The 23,836-nt window shown below is 47.9% G+C and overlaps 1 protein-coding gene across 1 annotated transcript in view; it reads left to right on the forward strand.

Moving 5' to 3' along the window:
* Window positions 1-1,389: 1,389 nt before the first annotated feature.
* LOC144727691 (mitochondrial disaggregase-like) overlaps window positions 1,390-23,836 on the forward strand; it is a 40,593-nt gene continuing 18,146 nt past the window's right edge. The window contains exons 1-6 of the mRNA XM_078606715.1: window positions 1,390-1,656; window positions 2,527-2,578; window positions 11,199-11,285; window positions 12,207-12,310; window positions 14,742-14,870; window positions 21,578-21,675. Coding sequence (XP_078462841.1) covers window positions 1,422-1,656; window positions 2,527-2,578; window positions 11,199-11,285; window positions 12,207-12,310; window positions 14,742-14,870; window positions 21,578-21,675 — 705 coding nt within the window. The 5' untranslated portion in view covers window positions 1,390-1,421. The remainder of the gene's footprint in view (window positions 1,657-2,526; window positions 2,579-11,198; window positions 11,286-12,206; window positions 12,311-14,741; window positions 14,871-21,577; window positions 21,676-23,836) is intronic.

Genomic DNA, 23,836 nt, shown 5'->3' on the forward strand with positions numbered 1-23,836 from the left:
TTTCTCCCTTGTGATGGGACTTTTTAGGATGAACGTTGAGATTTATATGGGGCACGGGATGACCAATAAGGTCTAAATTGGTCGTTAATAATATAGGGCACTGATAAGGGGTTGACAGATATGGATATATATTCATGGTTCCTTCGGTAAAGTCACGTAGAAGGGAAATAATAAAAAGTAAAACAATAAAATTCTCACGACTTTTAGATTGCAACACAAGCAATCATCATCAGGTGTGAAACCCACAGCAAGAAATTTTGAAAAAAAAGTGGCGGCTTTCACACCTGAAGTGGTCTTCACACCTGATGATGATTGTTGTGTTGCAATCGAAACTTCGTGAGAATGTTATTGTTTAACGTTTTATTATTTCCCTTCTACGTGACTTTACCGAAAGAACCATGAATATGAATCCCTGCAGTCACGAAAGCTTAAATCGAGGTATGGATATATTGCTTTGAGTTTCGTGTTAGTTTTTGTAATGGTTTCCTATGATTGCGCCTGGCATTTAATTTCTCAGAATCTTCGGGGATGTGGGAACACTTTCGCACAATGCACCGTGCCAACCAACGAAACCTCATCATTTTACTCGCAACGAGTTTATTTAACAAGCACAGTTACTCAACATCTACTATTAGGTAACTCTTACGCTTTGTTTAAAAACAGGTTGAAATTATTTTGGAAGATTACATTCTCAGCGACCCCGTGGTGTAAAGGGCAGTATTCAACTCTCTCTGTGAAGGGCCATTGCTTGAAACGTCGCCTGTTCAGGCCACAGTGCGATTGACGAATGTGTAGAGTATAGTGTAGTGTAGGATGATGACGGAGGCTTGTGTTGCTTCCGAAACGTCGCGATTTAATTTAATTATTTTCATGTATTATTATTTTATTATTTATTTTTATTATTTTTTTACCTACGTGACTTTACCGAAAATAACCTAAGAGTATGAATCCTTGCAGTCACGAAAGCTTCAAATCTAGAATTAGTGTAGGATATATGAAGGTCTATGCACGTCTAGTGTAGGATATATGTAGGTCTTTGCACGTCTAGTGTAGGATATATAAAGGTATATGCACGTCTAGTGTAGGATATAAAGTTTCATGCGCGTCTAGTGTAAGATATATAAAGGAATATGCGTGTCTTGTGTAGGATATATGAAGGTCTATGCACATCTAGTGTAGGATATAAAGTTATATGCGTGTCTAGTGTAGGATATAAAGTTTAATGCGCGTCTAGTGTAGGATATATAAAGGTATATGCGCGTCTAGTGGAGGATATGTAAATGCCTATGCGCGTCTAGTGTAGGATATAGAAAGTTCTATGCGCGTCTAGTGTAGGATATATAAATGTCTATGCGCGTCTAGTGTATGATATATGAAGGTGTATGCTCGTCTAGTGTAGGGAATGCAATTGCGTCGGCGGCATGGCTGTACGCGCCGCGTTGAGGCCGTTGCGCGTGGCTTTGGTCTCCCGGTTGCTCCCCGAGACGGGGCCGGGGAAGCGACACGGCTGGGCCGCCCTGCAGGCCGCGGGGGTCGCGGCGAGAGGAGGAGGAGGAGGCTTCACGTCGCGGGGGAGGACGCGTTGGGGTCCGGGCTGGGTCGTGGCCGCGGGATTCGCCATCGGGTCCCTCCACGCGGCGAGCGGCGGGGACAGAGGTGCGTGTGTGTGTCAGTCAGTGTGTGTGTGTGTCAGTGTGTGTGTGTGTCAGTGTGTGTGTGACAGTGTGTGTGTGACAGTGTGTGTGTGTCAGTGTGTGTGTGACAGTGTGTGTGTGACAGTGTGTGTGTGTCAGTGTGTGTGACAGTGTGTGTGTGTCAGTGTGTGTGTCAGTGTGTGTGACATCGTGTGTGTGTGTGCGACAGCGTGTGACTGCCAAACACCGGTACCAGCGGTGTCAAGATCGGCCTCTGTGGAGGAGGAGGCTCGTGAAGGACGCGACTGGGCACTTGGAGGCAGTCGCCCTCCAATAACGCAGGGCAGAGGAGCGACGCTCACAACAACGAGCGGAGCGTTGGGCGGATAAAATACAACAATTGGCACAGTAGTGGGTATAGCTGCCAGTCATCTCAGACGGCCAACCCATGGCACAACCTGGTTCTGTTCCGTGACTTCCTGCCAGCGAGCCTTCGACACTTCACGTGATAGCCTCAAAGTGCACCTAGCCTGGCACAGGCGCCGTGGTGACGTCACCTTCACTTGGTGTGACAGCATATGTGTGTGACAGCGTGCGTGTGACAGTGTTTGTGTGTGACAGGGAGCGATAGTGCACTGCGCTACGAACCCGGCGAACAGAGTTCAATTCCCGCTCACGGCCAACACCAAATGACGATTATCTGAACCGGTCGTGGGCTTCCCCTCGGTCGACTCAGCCTCGAATGAGTACCTGGTGCGGTGTGTAAACATCGCCACTGGGGAGGCAAAGGTGGCCTGGCGCTGGCCACCTACCCCCTGTGTATGCATGGTGGTTTTGTGTGTGGCTGTGTGTGGTGGGTGAGCCTGGTTTGCTTGTTCTTGGTTTTCTACAGGTGAGCATCTGCTGCGGGCTGCCCGGACAGGTGACACAGTGGAGGTCAACAGGTGAGGGCAGCGTCAAGCGGACAAGGAGGCAAAATTTAAGCTCTGCTGAGTAATCATGAAAGTTGTTACATTTGGTCTTCGCGCTACTGTATTCTCATCACCACGGAGGCGTTAACACAGTCTGCAATAGTTTCACAGTGATGGGCGATGTTGCTATGTGTAATCCCAATTGAGTGATTTACAGGTAATTTTTTGGAATTTTGACTAAGACGCTGGCACACAATGGCCTGCCTACTCGTTTCGAATGATACCATTAGATTTTTTACGTCTGCCGTGAAGCGGACAGCATTTATTTGTATGGTTGAATACACTTGTAGTAATAACCAGGGCGGCCTGCCGAAATCGAACTGCGCACCTCTAAAACAAGCAGTAAAGTCGCTATGGCTGGGCCACGTCACCCCCCCCCCTCCCGCTATCTTGTCTTCACTACATGGACGGGGAAGTTGCCACGGTGTTATGAGCAGCGCACTGGACTCGCAATTCAAAAATTGTCGGTTCAATTCAATCTCCTGGCACAGCAGTTGAAACAATGGGGCAAATTTCCTAAATATTCCCCATCGCTTCTGTCCACCCAGCCATATAAATGGATACACCAGTTAGTCGATCACCAGCTCGTGGATGTGGGGTAAAGTGTGGGTATGCCCACCTATTGCGTTTTAGGTCCGCAACCTTGCATGTGTTATAAATGATTATTCCTACAACATTTTCACTGAAAATGATGACCATTTTATGACTTTCTGAAATGGTAATCGATTCTTACAAGAGTTTCCGTTTTCCAACCCTAGTCTTGACAAGCATGTGCTCGCAGTTTTCAGATAGGAGTTAAGTCGGTGGTTTCAGGCTTTTGTGGGTCATGATGGACACCTGCCAATCTGCCAGAGAACTGTGTTCGGAAGCAAATTGACGAATGCGTTGTGGCTTATTTAACTGCATATCAGTGACGGGGGATGGCCATGAGTGGCCCGCACTGTTTACCCATAAACAGATTGGAGGCTGCAGGTGCCACGTAACAATGACAGTGAAGTACCGGTAAGTACGCTGGACACCCAGGTTGAGGCACACGTATGTTTATTCAAACTTGTCGGTACAGGACAGCACTAGAGGGGGTAGCGGCCCCCTCACCCGGATAACTGGGGATACACCCTAGCTAGTCCTGACCTACTCCCAAGTCCTCCACTAACGGGCTAGGGGAGGCTAACTGGCCCGACACTGGTGAGTCGGGCTACGGTCTCCGGAGTCCCAGGGTACTGACCCTGGTTCACGGAACCACGCCTCTGGCTCGATCCTCCGCAGCCCTTACAAGGGCGGCGTCGAGGGGAGTCCAGGGCTTCTAACTAGAAGATCTTCCTTCTTCCTCCTTCGTTCCCAGACTGAGCCACGAGCTCTCTCTGTCCTCCCCCTTTATACCCCCCGTCAGGATCACAACCCCCCAGGCTGCCTGATGCGGACGTCGCTGCGGGCACCCCCCCCCGTGTACTCCCGGAGCTCCGCCCACTGTGTTTATTCCCCGTTGGATCCCATGCACCTACAGCCCTCCCGTAACAACCCTACATCACTCCCCCCATTACAGCTCGCAGCCGTCCCGGCTGCAACAATTCCAATAAAGGAACATTTACCCCTCAACCCCGTGTGTGCCTCATTTTTTTTCAACAAAATGCAAATTGAACAACAACAACAAGAACAACAAGAAGAACAAGCACACCCCCGAAGGGAATGTCCGACGCACCCCCCCCCGTATAAATACGAAATCCGTAAAAGCGCGTATATACAACTAGCCAGGAACTCCCCCAGCACACACAGCACACCCACGACACACAACGCACCCACACACACACACCGCGCCCACACAACACGACACACACAGTGTGCAAGGAGCACACCACCGACGCAGCATACAGTAACCATGACACGTGAAGGAAAATAAATAAAAAACAAATTTTTCTTTTTCTTCCTTCTGTATATTATAAGAGTCTGCGCATTTTAGCGCGCGTCCTTGCCGCAGGCCCGTCACACGGGGCAACCCCGGACGGCGGACCATCCGGTGGCGGCTGTCCCATTCGAGGTGAGGTCGCGATTGAAGTCGCGCGACTGTCGGCATCACCCGTGTGGGTTCTAGGGCGTGAGCCCGTCATTCCCGGTGCACCTGTGGGTGGGACAGCCGGCAACACATCAGGCGAGAGCAGCGACGGACCCTCCGAGTCGGTCGACCCCCCACATGCTTGGCCCCGCGCGTGTGGAGTGGGCCCTCGCACCGCAACAAACGGTTTTAGCCTAGAGGGGTGTACAAACCACCGGCGCCTGCCCCATTTGATTCGAACGCACTGAGGCCTCAAAACCTCGACAACCTCGACGGGGCCCCGCCACGGGCGCACGAGTTTAGAGGAGGTCGCGAGCGGTACCTGGGGACAGTGCAGCCATGCCCTGTCCCCCGGCTTCCACTGCAGCACGTGCGCGCGAGCCAGCCTGAGGCGCTCGTTCGCCTTTTGACGCCTGTCAGAATTTAGCCTCGCAGCATCCCGCGCCTCAGTCAGTTTGTCAAGGTTAAATTTAACGTGTTCATCCAATTTAATTTTACCCAGCGGCGCGGGGATCTGCAGCTGTGCCGGAACAGGTGGGTCGGGTTCGCGGCCATACATAAGAAAGAATGGTGAAAATCCCGTCGCAGCATGGGGAGCCAATCTGTATGCCGCTAGAACCCCTTGAATTTGTAAGTCCCAATCAGTCTGTGAGTCCGAGACTTGCTGCGACAACATAGACGAGATGGTGCGATGCAGACGCTCGACCATCCCGTCCGTTTGCGGGTGATAAGGAGAGGTTCGAATTTTTTTCGTTCCTAGGAGATCACAGACTTGTTTTAGGAGTTTCCCGGAAAAATTTCTACCCTGGTCGGTCAGCAACCGCTCCGGAGCACCTTTGTCCATGACATAACCCTGGACAAAGGCGTCGACGATGGCTGCTGCCGACTGATTTGGCAGGGGCCAGGCCATAGGCCAGCGCGTAAAATATTCGACCCCAGTAAGCAAATATCTGTTACCCCTGGGGGTGGCGGGGAATGGCCCCAGAATGTCCAGTGCGACCAGTTCATTTACTCGGGAGACCTGGATGGACTGCAAGGGCGGGTTCGACTCCCGTGCCGGTGGTTTGCGCTGCGCACACCGAGGGCATGCTGCCAACAGATCAGTGACATCCCTTGTCATGCCTGGCCAAAAAAAATTCAGCTGGAGCAAGGAGAGAGTTTTCTGGGTCCCCAGGTGGAGGAGGCGCTCATGCGCAGCCCACACCACCTTACCCCGTAATCCCGAAGGGACCACCAGCCGGTGACGGTGGGATTTGCTGTCCCAATGCATGAGCACCCCTGCGTGCATGCCCCAAGCGTCGGCCTCACCCGTCCCCCGCCCCCTCTCTCCGGCGCGACGACGCAACGCGAGGAGGGAGGTATCCTCCATTTGGAGGCGCCCCCATTCATTAACGGGCAACCCAAGCAGGGAATCTTTCCCCTGTTCCGCGATATCATTGGTGACCAATGTTTCGTCATTGGCGGCGGCCGCCAGGACCGGAACCATCATGTCCCCTGCCGGCTTGCAACGCCCAGACCCCAGGAGGCATGCGCATTCGGAGGCGGTTGGCATCCGTGACAGAGCGTCAGCGTTGGTGTGGCGAACGCCCTTACGGTAGGTGGTTTCGAAATCGAAATCCTGGAGGACCTCCAACCATCGGGACAATTGTCCCGATGGCTGTTGAACCTTCAGGGCGTACTGCAGTGCCGCATGATCTGTGCGGACGGTGAAATGCCGACCGTACAGATATGGGCGATACTGTTGGATGAAATAGACAATTGCCAACAGTTCCCTACGGGTGACACAATATCTTTGCTCCGCTGGAGACAACACCCGACTGCCGTACGCAACCACCCGTTCCACGCCGTCAACCACCTGGGAAAGCACACCTCCAATACCCGTGTTGCTCGCGTCGGTGTCGAGCAAAAACGGCCTAGAAAAATCTGGGTAAATCAGGGGAGGAGCCTTCACCAGGGCGTCCCGAAGGGAGCAGAAAGCAGCTTCCTCCTCCTGACCCCAGTGGAACCGAACCCCTTTAGATGTTAACGCGTGTAGGGGTTTGGCAATCGTTGCAAAATTAGCGACGAAGCGTCGGTAATATGATGCGAAGCCAATAAAACTCCTGACCTCTCCCACCGAGGTGGGAGTCGGCCAGGAGCTGACACACTGCGTTTTGGCGGGATCGGTAGCAATACCTGAGCGCCCTACGATGTGCCCCAAATAACGCACCGACTCGCGTAACAAATGGCATTTCTGGGGCTTAAATTTCAAATTAGCAGCCCGCATCTTTAGGAAAACCGCCCGCAACCTCTGGAGATGTTCATCAAAAGTTTTACCAAAGACAATAACGTCATCCAAATAAATCAGGCACGATTCCCATTGCAATCCAGCCAAAACCAATTCCATCAATCGCTGGAAAGTTGCCGGCGCTGAGTGTAAGCCCATCGGCAACCGGTTGAATTGGAACAGGCCGTGCGGTGTACGGAAAGCAGTTTTAGGCTTAGAATCATCGTCCAGAGGAAGCTGCCAGAATCCCGAAAGTAAATCTAGTGTGGAGAAGAATCGCGCTCCCGCCAAGGCGTCCAGCGATTCGTCCATCCGTGGGAGCGGGTATGCGTCGGCAACCGAAATTTTATTAAGGCGCCGAAAATCCACGCAAAACCGCAACGAGCCGTCCTGCTTTTTAACCAGGACGATCGGCGCTCCCCAAGGGCTGGTGGAGGGAGAAATGATGTCGGCGGCTAACATGTCATCAACAGCCGATTTGACATGGTCCTTTTCGGCGGGACTTAACCGAAACGGATTTTGGCGAATTGGCGCGCTGTCACCCGTGTCAATATGGTGACGCAGCAGGTGAGTGCAACCCAAATCATATTTATCCCGACTGAAAACGTCGGAAAATTCCCTCAGTAGCGTTCTAAGCTGTTGGCGCTCTGAATTTGTCAGGTCCGTCGATCCCGCACAAAGCGCGTCGAGCCACCCTTCATCGCTGTCCGAATGTGGGAGCATTCGGGAAGCAGTGCCAACATGGTTCGCGACAGGTTCCTCGCAGGGTACCGGCGTCGCGTGAGCGAGCACCGTCCCTTGAGGAACCACCACTGTCTGCGACCCCACATTGAGGACCGCGATGAAAGGGTCCTCGTCCCCTCTTACGACGGTCTGGGCCGGAATCAAATGAGGTGCACTAACCCCGGCCCTAGACGGTCCCAGCAAAACACCCTGATCCCCTACGCCCTTAGCGAAGGGCTTACGAAGTTTCAGAGGCACTAGCATTTGAGCTCCCGGCGGCACACTAACTGTTCTGACGACGAACGCCGGTACCGTCGCGAACGCCGTCCGAGCCGCCGCAGGGGAAGGCAGGAAGGCCATGCGTCGCCCTGACGGAAGCTCAATGCATCCTTGGTCGATCAAAATACGAATTGGCATTTTGCTTAAGAAATCCGTCCCCAGCAGGCACGGAACCGCCAGCGAGGAGGAAACGAAAATCGGCCCCGACAATTTGATGTCCCCGATACAAATTTGCGCGCGAATCTGTCCCATGATGCCCAGAGAGCCCCCGTTAGCGGCATAGAATGGGACGTTAACCGGCAGTAAGGGCCGGCTTTGTACAGGCAGAATATTGTAAATTAACTCCGAAATGATTGTCGCCGATGCCCCCGTATCGACCAGGATGCGTACCTCTACCCCGTCAATATGTCCGACCACGGCCGACGACCCTGACGACGCGGCTACCACGCGATGGGCCAACACGGACCACTGTTTGGGCTCGATTCGAGTCCCCGCAGTGATCCGCGTTGGGCCGTCGCAACGCAACATCGGCCCCCCGTTCGTTGTGGTGCGAGAGTGTGCAACGGGTGGGTGCTTTGGCCAAACATGTGTGGTGCCGCGACTCGCCGGATCATGTTGCTGGAGCTTGGGAGGAGGAGGCCCGGCGTCCCGTCGAGGCGTCGTCCCGCGCTGTCGAGGCGAGCGGCACCCCAAGGCGACATGGCCCCGAACGCCGCAGTTGAAACACCGCGGACCCCCCGGTGGAGACGATGGACGGTCGAACCGGCTTGAGCCGTCCCGGGCCGCCCGTGCTCCTTGCGCCTGTTGCCGTCGGTGGTCGACGGCGTAGAGCTCCTCCGTCTGAAGGGTGGCTGCAGCCACCGCACGCCCGGCCGATGCCCTGCTGGCTTTCCGCCGCAGGGACAGAAGGTTGGCGTGAAGGAGGCGCGCCGCCTGAAGAGAGGTCATCTCGGCGTCCTCCTGTGCGACGACAGCGATGTCCAGGTCGTCTGCCAGGAGGAGGATTTTCTCCGTGACCATCGCGTCCACGCCGTCGTCGTCCATACGGGGAAAAGCCGTTTTGGCCAGCGCCAGGAGGCTCGTCCTGTATGCCAGGGGCGACTCCTTTTCACCCCGCTTGCGGTCGTAGAACTGCTGTCTGCATTCTGCAGATGGTCCATAGACCCCAGCCAGCAGTTGTAGCGCCCTCGGCAGAGTAGAACGCTTCTCTCTTGGCGCCGATGTGAGGGCGGCGAGCGCGTCGGCGTCGAGGAGCGCCGGCAGCGCGCAGAGGGCTTCATCGTCGGACCACCTTGCCATTTCTTGGTGGGCGATGAAGCGTCGCTGGAAGCCGCCCCAGTCGCCCTCTGCACCAACAAATTCTTTCAGCGGAGGCAGCCGTTGTTGCAGCGCAGCGTTCGCCTTGGAAGTCTGCAGGCTGTTATTCCCGGGACTCGGCTGTGCGTCGGCGCGAATGGCAGATGGAATCGCCTGTCGCCGATGTGATGACGCTCCCTCCGCTGGTGATGATGCAGCTGTCCCAGCGAGAGCGGTGTCGGACCCAAGGTTGAGCCCGGCCACGCCCTCTGCAGCTGCCGTAACGATGGCGGGAAATTCAAAGTTGGAGTCTTCAGAAATGGCGGGAAGGCGCTCAGGTCGACGACTCCCCTCGCCCCGTGGTGGACCACCAGCCCCCAGCCGCGTGATGTTTTCCAGCGTGGCGGCAGCGGCGTACAGTAGCTCCGCCAGTCTCTCGTGAGCCAGCCGTAGCGCGTCTGGCTGCGGCCCCTCCTCATGCCGATGCCCCGGTAGGAACGCGTCGGCCCCCGGCTGCGCCATGTCTTGGTGAGCCGTCTCGGGCTCAATGACTTCAGCAGTGTCCTCCTCCGGTACTCTGGCTCGAGCTGTCTGGCGTGTTTCCATGTCCGTAGTTCTTCTGACACCAGATGAAGTACCGGTAAGTACGCTGGACACCCAGGTTGAGGCACACGTATGTTTATTCAAACTTGTCGGTACAGGACAGCACTAGAGGGGGTAGCGGCCCCCTCACCCGGATAACTGGGGATACACCCTAGCTAGTCCTGACCTACTCCCAAGTCCTCCACTAACGGGCTAGGGGAGGCTAACTGGCCCGACACTGGTGAGTCGGGCTACGGTCTCCGGAGTCCCAGGGTACTGACCCTGGTTCACGGAACCACGCCTCTGGCTCGATCCTCCGCAGCCCTTACAAGGGCGGCGTCGAGGGGAGTCCAGGGCTTCTAACTAGAAGATCTTCCTTCTTCCTCCTTCGTTCCCAGACTGAGCCACGAGCTCTCTCTGTCCTCCCCCTTTATACCCCCCGTCAGGATCACAACCCCCCAGGCTGCCTGATGCGGACGTCGCTGCGGGCACCCCCCCCCGTGTACTCCCGGAGCTCCGCCCACTGTGTTTATTCCCCGTTGGATCCCATGCACCTACAGCCCTCCCGTAACAACCCTACAACAGTTTAGAGGCAGTGTTTGAATGAGCAATGGCTGGGATGACTTCCAAGTGCTTACCCACGCGAAAATTATGCATGCACACGCACTCGTGCACACCATACACGGAGACAAACACCAGCTACTTAACCAGGAAGGTAATTATTGCAAGGACTGTTAGGAAGCCCCCTAATTAGGGTTGTTGAAAACATGTTTGCGTTACTGATAGTCGCATGAAAAACCAATAAAAATCCGGTTCCCAACTTTTCACACATGTAGAAAAATGTTACATTTTGACAAATTTACATGAGACACGAAGGGAGATGCTGCGAGTTAATGGTGAGCGCACTTAACTTGCAATCCGGAAGTCACTCGTTTGATTCAATCTCCCGGCACGGTAGTTGAAACAAATGGGGAAAGTTTCTTAAATATCAACACCTTTGCCCACGCAGCAGTATAAATGTACGGTATATTGTCACAGGCAGTCGGCAGGTCGAGGGCAAATGTACCACGCAGGAGTTAGGCCCCTGTGTAAGGTGCACGTCCCATTCAGTACACGCATTAATGACTACATTTCCACTGGAAACGGTTACCGGCTCCTGACAATTGGAACCAGTAATCTATCAGAAAACGGTCACTGGTTTACCAGTTTTTAACAATCCTAGCACTTGTTAAGGCCAGAATGGTGTATATAGATAGCACATCATTCATTGCTCATGTCGCGGTATATACATTGCCTATTTGATGTTTGGGTACACATGTGAGGCCCAGGTTCAGATACACTCCCTCCTATACCTATTGATGCATAGATGTGTGTTGTGTGCCTTGGGTTCCTCGCAGACTGCTAGCTGAAGGGGTGGATCCAGATTCTCGCCATGAGCTTGGCTGGACGGCCCTCATGGCGGCGGCCATCAACAGTCACCACAGGTGCGTGAAAGGAACAACTCTGAGCTGTGGAACTTGCACTTCCCATAGGCACACACTGAGGATTGTGTTGGGTGACCATGACGCACAAGTCAACTAATCAACAACAGTCCCCGTTTTTTCCATGACCTGTTATTGGCATCTTCACCACTCCGTGTCAATGTGCACCTGGCCCGACACGCATGCGGCAATAACGTCATTGTCGCTAATTACTGGTAAAAATTCAGCCCCGCATCTTGGTTGCCCGTACTGTCCCATTTTGCACGCCAGTTTCGCAGCAACACTGCCGGGAATGCACTCACGACCAGAAAATGACCTGTCCAGGCACACATACATCAATACCCTCTCGGTAATGTGCCTTAAATGGAGAAAGATATTCTGCAACACCAGAGGAAGACTCGGCCGCGCGCCATGCTACATGGGACACTGGTGTAGGAACGAGTGGGAGAACCTCCGATTAGCACGGTTGGCTACGTACGGTGCGAAAGAAATTCAACTTACATAGAACGCAAAATATCATCCCAAATAAACAGCTCATGGAGGGTCCCACCACCACTGCCCAGCCATCAGGAAGCTCACTGCCCCACAAGCAGAAGGTTGCCTTACATCGTATGCGGACTTGTGAAGGCAGCTGCAATCAGCTTTTCCTATACAAGGGAAAATTGAAAGATTATTTCCACATGTGATTGCAGCCCACCACAACTAACAACATATTGTGAGTTTATGGGTCTCTTTGTGAGTCTCTGGGTCCTTGTGTGAACTCACGTCCACTGCGAGCTTTCTTCAGGGGCCCGATTGGTATTTCCTGGTTGTCCTCTGAAGCCAGCAGCAGGATTTACAACTTAGACATGGATTTATTGTTACTACTCAACTCGTGTTCATACGATCAAGAATGGTTAATGGTAGCTTTCATGTGATTTCCAGTGTGGTTGAGGTGCTCCTTGCTGCTGGAGCAAATCCTGATGTTGGCGACGACTTTGTCAACGTCTACAGCACGGCACGCTCACTGGGGATGCACTCCCTTGAGGGTGAGTGTGCACACACCATGAACCACACACACACACGAGCATGAGCAGGCTTACACTCGAGAGCGGTGGATTCGTGGCAATGGATAACATCGGCTACAAGTCGTGTTTGAGGGAGTCGAAGGCAGCTGGGCATGTTATTGGCCATACCATCTTCTTGTGTGCCGTGTCAGCCTTAATTGGTGTTCTGTAACACCACGTGCTATAATAGTCTGTATGGCTATACAAGGGGCTCTGTGTGTGTGAGTGAGATGTGTTTGACTGTGGCTGCGTTGTTCCTAGCAGCTGCTGGAGCAACCAATACCCTTCCTGCTCGTGCTGCTGTGCCAATGTTATGATTATGTTGTATTGAAGCAACTTTGTTGTTTATATGTATACATGTGTAGCATTTATTTATGAATGTATTTTTCGATTTAAAGCTTTCGTGTCTGCAGGGATTCGTCTTCTTGGTTCTTTCGGTAAAGTCACGTAGAAGGGAAGTAATACAATAATAAAAATAAAACATAATAAAATAAAATAATTCTCACGACGTTTCGGCTACAACGCAAGCAGCCATCGAAGACGTCGAAGACGGCTGCAAGCAGCCGTCGAAGACGGCTGCTTGCGTTGTAGCCGAAACGTCGTGAGAATTATGTTAGTTTATTATGTTTTATTTTTATTATTTTATTACTTCCCTTCTACGTGACTTTACCGAAAGAACCAAGAATATTAATGTATTGTTACAATGTGAAGACGCAACACAGCCTCCAGCACAGATTTCACTGAGGAGCTGCACAGGTTCCGTTGTTGGATGATTCTATGTTTGTTGTCTTATGAATGAGAGTATCGCAATGTTTCTCAAGAAGATAGTTTTTAATTAGTGCGTACCACCTGCTATTACATATGGATTAGACACATGGACATTAGCGAATTTTTTTAACAAACACCGAAACTTCTTTCTTTCACACCGTACTTAGCCAACCATGATAATCGGAGGAACAGGGTGCAAAGAAGCGTTGAGTGATGCCTGCTTAGAATTACATGGAGAGACAGAGAAACCCGTGGATTAGAGAGCCTCTGCAGGTGAATGAGATCATAAACTATTAAGAAATACGAGCGGGCTTTGCCGGGACACATCGATTGAAGGGAGGACGGATGATGATCAAGAATCAGAATGGAGCGGTAGCCTCAGGAATGGAAGGTGTCCGAGAGGGTGCCCAGCAAGGAGATGGAGCCATGAGATCAGTCCGTGCGCGGCTGCTGGATGGATTGTCACATCGCAGGATTTTGAGAGCTGGTGGCAAGTTGAGAAGGCCTTCACCCAGCTGTGGATTGAGCAAGGCTGATGATGATGTAGTAGTTTTGAAATTAATTGGTTTCCTGTGTCATGGTCATTTATATGTGTACAGCAAATCCTTGCCCATCGCGGGGGTTACGTTCTTGAAAATAGCCGCAATCGGCAAATCTGCGATTTGTTAACTCCAAGGCAAATGGGAAGACTATGATTTGGTTCACAGTTAATAATATGACAACCCCCTCCTTTTGTTTTACGTTACCCTACATCAACAAAAAAATTCAACAGGAAGCATTTTGAATGTAAAATATGCTTAATATTTTCTAGTGTTAAATATAACTTGTACAGTAAATGTATAAAATGCAAAAAGTAATGTAGTGTACAATACTGTACACGTATCTATGTACAGTACTGTACAATACAGTTATAAAAAATTGTACACCTGAACCTCATTGGCTCTTTACTGGAGGCTGGGAACACCATGTGACCTGTCCTGTGACCTGGGACCTGCAATGGACCGCTTGGAAGATGAGATGAACACATGACGACGCCGTGTGTTCTTCCGTGGCAGCATCATCGTGAGCAATGCAGTTACGGTTGCGTACAGGAATTTCGTGGTCGGCTAAGAATGGTCGAGACTCAGGAGCGCGATTGACGAACTGTGCCTTAATAAATTTGGCACAAAACCGCGATCGCTAATCCCACGAGAGGGAAGGGTTTGCTGTACTCATGCATTTCATTACTCATACGTGTCAGTGCATGTTTGCTATGTACATGTCAATCGCCACCATAGACACCCTTGCAAATGAAATATTTTAAGAAATAAAAATGCCATAAAAATTAGAAACTCTGAATGCACATGGTACTTTCTTAAATGCCTCAGGAATTCAAAGCGCATTACATAACATCTCATGGCAAACATATAAAGGTCACCCCCAGTGGCAGCTATCCCTGTGCAGCACAAGGTGGCTCAGCAGTGGCCTGCAAGTGGGCATTAGTTTGCCATTACGAAGCATTGAATGCTGCCATGTGTAATGCCAGTTTAGTAATTTACTGGTAAGTTTTGGAATTGATCAAATTTAGACAATGACGCTGGCACACAATGGCCTAATCATTTTGAATGACGTGTTGCTGGTGATGTGATGTCGTGTGTTTGCCCAGTGCTGGTGGTTCGTGAGGATGAGTTTAGCGACCGCCTCAACACACGTGCCAGTTTCCAGGGAGTGACGGCGCTACACTACGCAACTCTCATCGATGATGCACGCATGGTCAAGTTGCTTCTGGATGCAGGTCATACACACAACTCCAGATCACACGCACAGCTCCAGGTCACACACACAGCTCCAGATCATACACAACTTTGGGTCACACACAGCTTCAGATCACACACAGCTTCAGATCATACACAACTCCAGATCTCACGCAGCTCCGGATCACACACACAGCTCAGCATGTTGGGCCATTGGGCCTGTGCTCCGCAAAAGTGATAAATAAAAAAACGAATTCATGTCTACGCCGATATCACAAGAGCACTATGGTATTTTAATTTAATAAGTTTCATATTATTCTTTGATTATTTCGGTAAAGTCACGTAGATATAAAAATAAAAATAAAGTGAATAAAAAAAATAAAAATAATAAAAAACAAAAAAAACACTAATGTAGACTGTAGCCTGGTTCTAAATTGGAGTGAGTGTACTGGCAGTCTATAATGTAGACTGTAGCCTGGCTCTTTCCCTCGGTGAGTGTACTGGCAGTCTATAATGTAGACTGTAGCCTGGTTCTTTCCCTCGGTGAGTGTACTGGCAGTCTATAATGTAGACTGTAGCCTGGTTTTTAAGCTGGTGAATGTATTGGCAGTCTATAATGTAGACTGTAGCAATGGTTATTAAACTGAGTGAGCGTACTGGCAGTCTATAATGTAGACTGTAGCCTGGTTCTTAACTTGAATAAAATAAAATAGATAATAAAATAAAAACAAAAACCATGACGTTTCGATCGCAACAAAAGCGGTTGTCATCAGGAAAAGGGGGGTTAGCCTTTAAAGGCAAACTGTTTATAAAGGTTTAGAGATGGGTGTAGCCCAAGTGTGTCAGCAGCATGGGCGGGGCAGCTACTCAGTATGCTCACTCAGTTTAATAACCATTGCTACAGTCTACATCATAGACTGCCAATACGCTCACCAGCTTAAAAACCAGGCGACAGTCTACATTACAGACTACCAGTACGCTTACCGAGGTTAAGAACCAGGCTACAGTCTACATTATAGACTGTCAGTACACTCACCCAGCTTAATAACCATTGCTACAGTCTACATTATAGACTGCCAGTACACTGACCAAACTTAACAACCAGGCTACAGTCTACATTAGTGTCTTTTTTTGTTTATAATTTTTATTTTATTTTTACTATTTTTAAATCCTTTATATTAAGTTCACTTGCTTGCTTGCTTGCGCGCTTACGACCGTGCAAATCTTTCGGTCGTTTTTTAACCCACTTCCCGTGATCCAATCGAGCTGACATTTTGCACACAGACTCGTTGTGCGTGACAATTTATTTTCGTAAAAAATTTTTTCCATAACTTTACACTTTTTAGGAATTTTTTTTTTATATTTAATTACCAATTGCTTAATGGTGGCAGGCAATCATCTGACCCATAGGTGGCAGCCATCTCAAGCCAGAGGACGAGAGGACTCTAGCCGCCACGCATATAAAGGATTTATAGTGAAAAACTTTGTTTTCATGGGTTAATTTTTATTCACTTTATTTTGATTATTATTATTATTTTTATATCTATGTGACTTTACCGAAAGAACCAAAGAATATGAATTCCTGCAGTCACGAAAGTTTTCAGTCAAAATTTAAGCTTCATATTGCCAGCCATCCTGCGACAATCTCGGTGCATGTCGACACAATAGGTGTGTACTCAGTATTGTTTTTAGTTTCCTCTTCCCGCATCCCATTAACTATACACTATTCCCTTTTTTTTTATAACTTGCTATCCGGGATTTTGGCTGTCCTCGAATGACATCTGGAACTCTACACGACTGCATCGATAGAGAAAGAGAAATAAAGTGATGAGATAAAGTGATGAGAGAGAATGTGATGCGAGAAAGTGATGAGATTTCATAACGAAATAAAGTGATGAGAGAGAATGCTATGCGAGAAACTGATGAGATAAAGTGATGAGAGAGAATGTGATGCAAGAAAGTGGTGAGATGTGTATGTTGGAGATTGTCTATTTTGGAGCAGTAATGATATCACAATGATCATCTTCACCACCATCATCGTCCTCATCTTCAGCATCATCATTACTACATCTTTCTACTGCATAGCATCATCATAATTTAAGGTAAGTTCATTGATAATTATTATTTAATACTTTCATATTTATTTGTATTCACTTTGTTTATTACAACAAATTTGTTTTTGTGTTATGATAATTTTAACGTATTTAATAGCTCATTTATGTATTTATTCAAGGTCGTTAATTTAAAAGATAGGTTTTTGTAGGCCAATATCACACGGAGAAAATTATCTCTGGCTGTGCTTGGGTAAAATTCACACAAAGGCCTTGTTTGAGGAGCCGCTGGACTAGACAAGGGTTCCTCAGTGGTGTGCACTGCGTCTGCTATGGTTTACCGCTTTGCAAATACCCCCCCCCCCATGCAGCTGTGGGGGTCGTGGGTTGGTGGGACAGGGACAGATGGAGCGCCTGTGTAGAAGCCTGGGGAGGTGGGCCTGCGGTGGAGTACAATAGGTTTGTGTTTACTGTTTTGGGTCTTCTTGTCATCTGGCAAAGTGGTCGCCCTTGAAAACAGCAGACGTGCAGCCAGCCAGGTATCTGTCAAACACGCTTCCTGTGCATGTCTTGGCTGATGTGTTTTTTGCTGGGTGGGTTTTCACGTGTAAAAAAATGTCAAAAGGGATTCATTGCTCAAATGAGCGTTGAGGAGGTAGTGGTCATCACCTGTTCACTGTCCTGAGCCAGTGGTGGAAGTTCTACATTACTATGGCAAGAGTGAGTCCTCCCATGGGACAAACACTGTTGGCTTCCCCACAAAGTGGTACTCCTTTTATTGGCCTAGAGTGATAATGGGTCGAGTCAACCCCCAACCAGGATTTCAACTCGCAAACCTTCCGATTGCGAACCGCTCGCTGTACCACTGAGCCCTCTGGCCAGATCAGTTTCAGTTTTCAGTTTCATTTATTTTGTATAGCCCTGTGAGCCATTCGGCTCTTGAATCGGGTGCAACCGCAACAAACAAAGAACAAAAACATTAACAAGAAAACATCTTAAAGTGACTATGTGACTATGCGCAAACTGAAAATTCAGGAAAAAACAGCAAAAATTCCAGAAAAAAGCACCGTACACCAACGCTGTGTGCAAAAATCCCAGTGGGATGCAAGTCAAACAACAACAACAACCACAAGACAACTTAGATTAATTCTAGATTTGAAGCTTTCGTGACTGCAAGGATTCATATTCTTAGGTTTTTTCGGTAAAGTCACGTAGGTAAAAAATAAAAATTAATAAAAGTAAAATAAAAAAAAAATTAACTTAGATTAAGGCCATCAGTCTAACTCCGTACTACAACAGATAATCACGGCTGAAAGAGAAACATTAGCACCCTTCTCAGGTGCTGCAGTAACATCTGCTGTTTTAGTTGTGTATTTGTCAAAATATGAACGACTGAGCATTGTATGTTTTGTAAACTATAATCCTTGCAGCATTGCAATGTTCATAATAATAACGATGCTGGATGCAATTACCAGCGAAACGTCGTACTCAAAAATTGTAAATGTTGTGGTTTCACTCTTCAACACATCGGTGGGCTAAAGTAGTCAATGATTTGTCTTTTGTCAACGTAACACTTTTTTGCTGAGTGGCCGTGTCGGGTGGTGGAGGGTTACGACACATTTATAAATAACGCGATCTAACCCAAAAACGTTTATTATGAATAATATTGGTCGCGAAAGCCTACGTGTTAAACTGAGCATTGCAATGCATTGCTGCTGAACTTATAGCCCGCAGCAGTCGCAAAGAATGATATGTATGTATGTCGAACCGTACGTACCCAACCGTGCTAATCAGAGGTGTGATTTGTGCGTTGCGCTCGCATTTGCCTCTGCTAGTGCACGTTTCAGTATACATGCCCATTCATTCATCTGTGTGCTCATTCCCTCTACTTTTATCTGTACATTTGTTCACTCGCCTGTGCCTTTGCATGTGCGCATGCAAACTTCCTCGATTGTATACGCGTGCGTATGTGCCCCAGTGTCTTCACGGATAAGAGCGCATCCTTGGCTTATGTTAGCGGAGGGAGTCAAGCCGTACTTAACCACTCGGGGTCACTCATGCGGAACCCCCCCAAGGCTGAGTCTGTTAAACTCTGACTCCGGAGCACCCCCATTCCCTTCTGTGCCCCCTCTGTGTGTCTCTGGCGACCAGCGAACCCCCTCATGCATGACCCTTATCCTCTGTGGTCAGAGCTGGCCACAATCCAGCAACCCTGCATCCATTATTCCTAATTCCATTTGTGCTACTCATAGCTGCATTGGGCCATCGGCCTTACAACCTGAAAAATATATATTTACGATCGTAATAGATTTTGATATTTATGTCTTTAAAACGTATGTGACCTTTCTACTGGTTTTACAAGACACGTTTGTCTATAATTGGTTCATGTTACTTTTTCGTGCTTACATTTTGCATAACGGAAACACTATTTATTTCCCTAAAACACACTTGCAGATTGTAAGTCACAATGACTTCACTCTGACAAAGGGGATCGGAAGTGCACAACAGGCATGTTTTAAACTTTCAGCTCGCGTGGACTAACGCTACCAAGAATATAATAACGCAATATGGAATAAAATAAAGAGGCCGACAATACACCCTTCACGTATTTGGCCATCCTTTAAAAAAATGTTAAGTATTTTTTACACATCCTATCAACCACATGGCCTAAAAGTGCAGAATATTGGCTGATGAACTGCTATATTTTTATGGGCAAGAACCACGTATTTTAGATATGGGTCCTAGTTCGACACAAAATGATACAATACACAACACAAAATAATGATTAGATTCTTTGTGGAGAATATAAGTAATTAAATAAATAAGCAGACAATTTTCCACTTTCACACATCTGTCCTTCCACGTAATAAATCAATAAGGTTCAAAGGGTCATCATAGCCATTACTGGAGGTCCCACCTCCGCACTGCTGCTGCCCCCGTGGTTTGAGAGCGCACGGCCATCGAATACATTAACTACGTGGGTGACAAATCAAACCCCTAACTGTGTAAACCTCGGTCCTCTTTCACAAGTTTTAAACTGTCTGCTTCGCTTACGTCAAATTTTATTTTCTAAAATATTTCACCTGAAACATCCTTTGAGAGTAAACATCTCATTTGCAAGGGTGTCCAGGGTGTCAATGGATACATCACAAACTCATACACTTTTACATACAAGCACACACAATATACACAAAATACTAAGATCCTCTGTATAGCCTTAACGGGCTTTTGGAGCAAGTGGGTGGCCAGCACCATGGCCGGCTACCTTTATCTCCCAAGTGGGGATGTTTACATATCACACCAGGTATTCGTTTGAGGCTGAGTCGATCTTGGGGAGTCCCAGGACCGTTTAAGATAATCGTCATTGGTGTTGGCCATGAGCTGGAAGAGGCCTCGGGTCACCGGGTTTGTCGTGCAGTGTGCTAACCAGTGTCACCACTCCCCACACATATACAAACTAGTACATTCAATGTTTATTTCTTACAGGGAAAATCCCGTTTCACAAAGTCACTTTGAAACCGAATCTCTAGGAGTTGCTCTTCACTGGCCATACTAAATCAGATGGATTTTAACTTGGAGCCGGGCGAGTACAATCTTGGAGAAACACTAAAGTCAAGGTACACAAATAAAAGAGAGATGCAGTGAAATGCGAGATTCACACTTGAGATGTTGAGAGATGTAAGATACAGTGATACCCAGATTTACTTTGGGGATGCGTTCCTGAAAGATGCAAATATAGAAACGACGTAAATCAAAGCAATTTGCAGGGTAGGTGGAGGTGAAGGCCGTGCTGGCCTCCATAGGTGCTCACTAACACCACTTGCCCCAAAAGTCGGTTAAGTCTATACAGTAAGTCACCGGGTTGCGGAAGACCTGACTTACGGAAATCCGACCTTACAGAAATGCTCCCATAAATCATGTAAAAAAATTCAATATGCGGAAATGTTTGCGTTAGTTATGTAAGCGCAAGTATTGCAGCGCGGTGAGGTTGCAGATGAATACTGCGTAAGACGGGGCAGCCTTGCACCTCGCTTATTTCATAGAATTACGTAATTGTTTATTTTAGAACTATGTCTTTTTTCCCACGTTTCTATCGCTAGTTTTCTTTATTTTAAGTTTCTTTCATGAATTATTTACTGCATGTCCGTTATTTAACACAATTACACTTCCATTGCTTGTGGTCTAGGCCTAGCCTAATGCACGGTAAGCGAACACTTGGAAGAGGCTGATGTTAATAAATCATATTAAAATGTCTCGTGGTATTTATAAACAATTGGATACAGTATATGTTCCATTAGTTTAATTATGGGTAGTGTTAGGGTAGATTTTTGATGAAATGAAAGAATCGTAGGAAGTGCGGAGGGTATGTACAGCGATATGATATGGGTAGCAATAGTTTCAGTTTCATTTATTAGGTATAACCCTGTGAGCCATGCGGCTCTTGACTCTGGTGCAAAACAAAAACATGAACAAGAAACATCTTAAAGTGACTACACGCAACAGAAAAATTCAGGAAAAAACAGCAAAGAGAGAAAATGGAAGAGAGCGGGATACGGTACCGAGAGAAAACAAACTAGTAATCGGGTAAAAACTGTTCAGTTTCTGACATACGTAAAAGTCGGGTTACGAATCATTCTCGGAAACCTAACCCTTTCGTAATCCGGGGACTGCCTGTACGGGGAATCTTTGTCTTACAGGTGCAGACTCCACACAAGTGGACGTTGCAGGCCACGCAGCGCTGGACTATGCTCGCGAAGGTGATGTCAAGAAAATGCTTTCCAAGCACCAGGTCAAGGTACGGTTGCAGTGTTTGCATAAGGGTTGTTTAAAGGTTACCGGTAAATCGGTAACAATATTTAGAACCAATTACTGGTTCGAAAAGTCAGGAACCAGTAACGATAGAGTTTGGAAAGATACGACACGTACACACAGGATGATGGCACAACAAATAACTGAGGGTTTGCCCACCGCATTACTGTATCATTCTGTGTACTGTATCATACTGCTTAACCATGCAGCTCAACCGCGCGTTTTGCGTTATAATGTCGCGCGTATCACGTCGTGCGAAAAGCGTGCCCTAATGAAGAACCGCGTTATAGCGAAAACACGTTATAGTGTGAACACGCGTTAGGCGAGGACTTTCCGTACCTGTTTCAAGGGGAATTTTACGAATGACCTCGAGGGCAGCCTGTCCTACAGGATGGGGCTATCTTCCCCATCGGCTCAGTCGCCTTCTCTCAACTATTCTCCCCATACCGGTTCCTCTGCCATGGACTCCACCCCTACTCTGTTGACCACTCGGAACTCACCAGACAGCTGCCACTAACCACCTGACACCACTGCCAGTCGCCCACCAGACACCTGACATGTGACCTTCTCCTGACACCTCACCACTCCCACGACACCACTTACCAGTCATCCACCTTAACCCTCACCAGACACCACACCACTCGGTAGAGACACACCAGGCACTACTCTGCTGACACTTATCAGACACTTATCAGACACACTGCTGTCCTGAAACTTAGCAGACATCACCCACTACTCACACGACACCAGTTACCAGACTAATTGTCCACACACTCACCACACCCACACACCTATGACATCCACAATTTGTACTCCAACACCACACCACTGCACCACAACACTACATGAATACACCGAACCACTATAGAACATATTCTTGGTTCTTTTGGTAAAGTCACGTAAAAGGGAAATAATAAAATACATTTTTTTTACATTTTCTTGCTGTGGATTTCACACCTGATGATGATTGCTTGTGTTGCAGTCGAAACGTCGTGAGAATTTTTATTGTTTAATATTTGTATTATTTTATTATTTCCCTTCTACGTGACTTTACCGAAAGAACCAAGAATATGAATCCCTGCAGTCACGAAAGCTTTAAATCTAAATTTAACCACTATCGAACACACTACGGAAATTGTGTACACGACTGCACTATTACACTACAATACTTTACACAAGACCACACAACTACATGAGACCGCTAAACTACACCCTCAACTACAAGTACACCAAATTAATTTCCTCATTTACTCGGTGAAACATTTCATTTTTGAAAAGTACATAAGCGCTTTAGAAGATAAGTGATTTTCATAATACATGTCAGCAGATTTGTGAAAGATGTTTTGGTTATGTTTTTGAGCTAAAAACATTCTCATTCATCTCTCATGCAGTCACTCATTCCTCTAAATCATAATTCTTAACTAACTTAATCAGTCATTATACTCATTGATTGACTCAATCCTCTCATTGATTGCATTAATTTATTCCCCATTTACTCATTCTCATTTATGAATTATTTTCTCATTCTCTCCTGCCTCATTCACAAATTTCTCCCTATTTCAATTACTCTTGCCTCTCATTCATTTATGCACTCAATATTTTCACTCTCATTCTTCCCTCATTTACTCATTTTCTAATTTGCACACACGCTGTGTTCTGACGACCAGCAGTAAAACTTTTGTAATGTACATAAGTGCTTTAGATAGTCGGTGTTGAATTTCACAGTCCACATAAGCAGAAATGTGAAGACATAAAAAAATATATTTTGAGGTAAAAATTCCTCTAATTTCTCCAAAACTCATTCATCATTCATTCTCATTCTTGTATCGGTCATTTAACCATTCCATCCAGCACCCCGCACCAAGCCCCCTGATGCTTTTCTTTGACTCCTGCAAGGACCAACCGTTGCTAGAGATGCGTGTTGCTAGGCTCACGGTCCCTGAGGCCAACAGAGAACCATTTGTTTCTGTAGCGCACATAAGCACATTAGTGTTCCGTGGTTATGGAATTTAGTAGCCCACATACGCGTGCTTTTTGTTTTGCACCCCTAAACTTGGCATGGAAAGATCATGGAGAACGTTTTTTTGCTTCGACATGTACAGGTGACAGGCTTCGATCGACACCAAATCTGCACACGTAGCTTGAAC

Source organism: Lampetra planeri, chromosome 26 (assembly GCF_965212315.1).
Source record: "Lampetra planeri chromosome 26, kcLamPlan1.2.h2, whole genome shotgun sequence".
NCBI classification, from domain to species: Eukaryota; Metazoa; Chordata; class Hyperoartia; order Petromyzontiformes; family Petromyzontidae; genus Lampetra; species Lampetra planeri.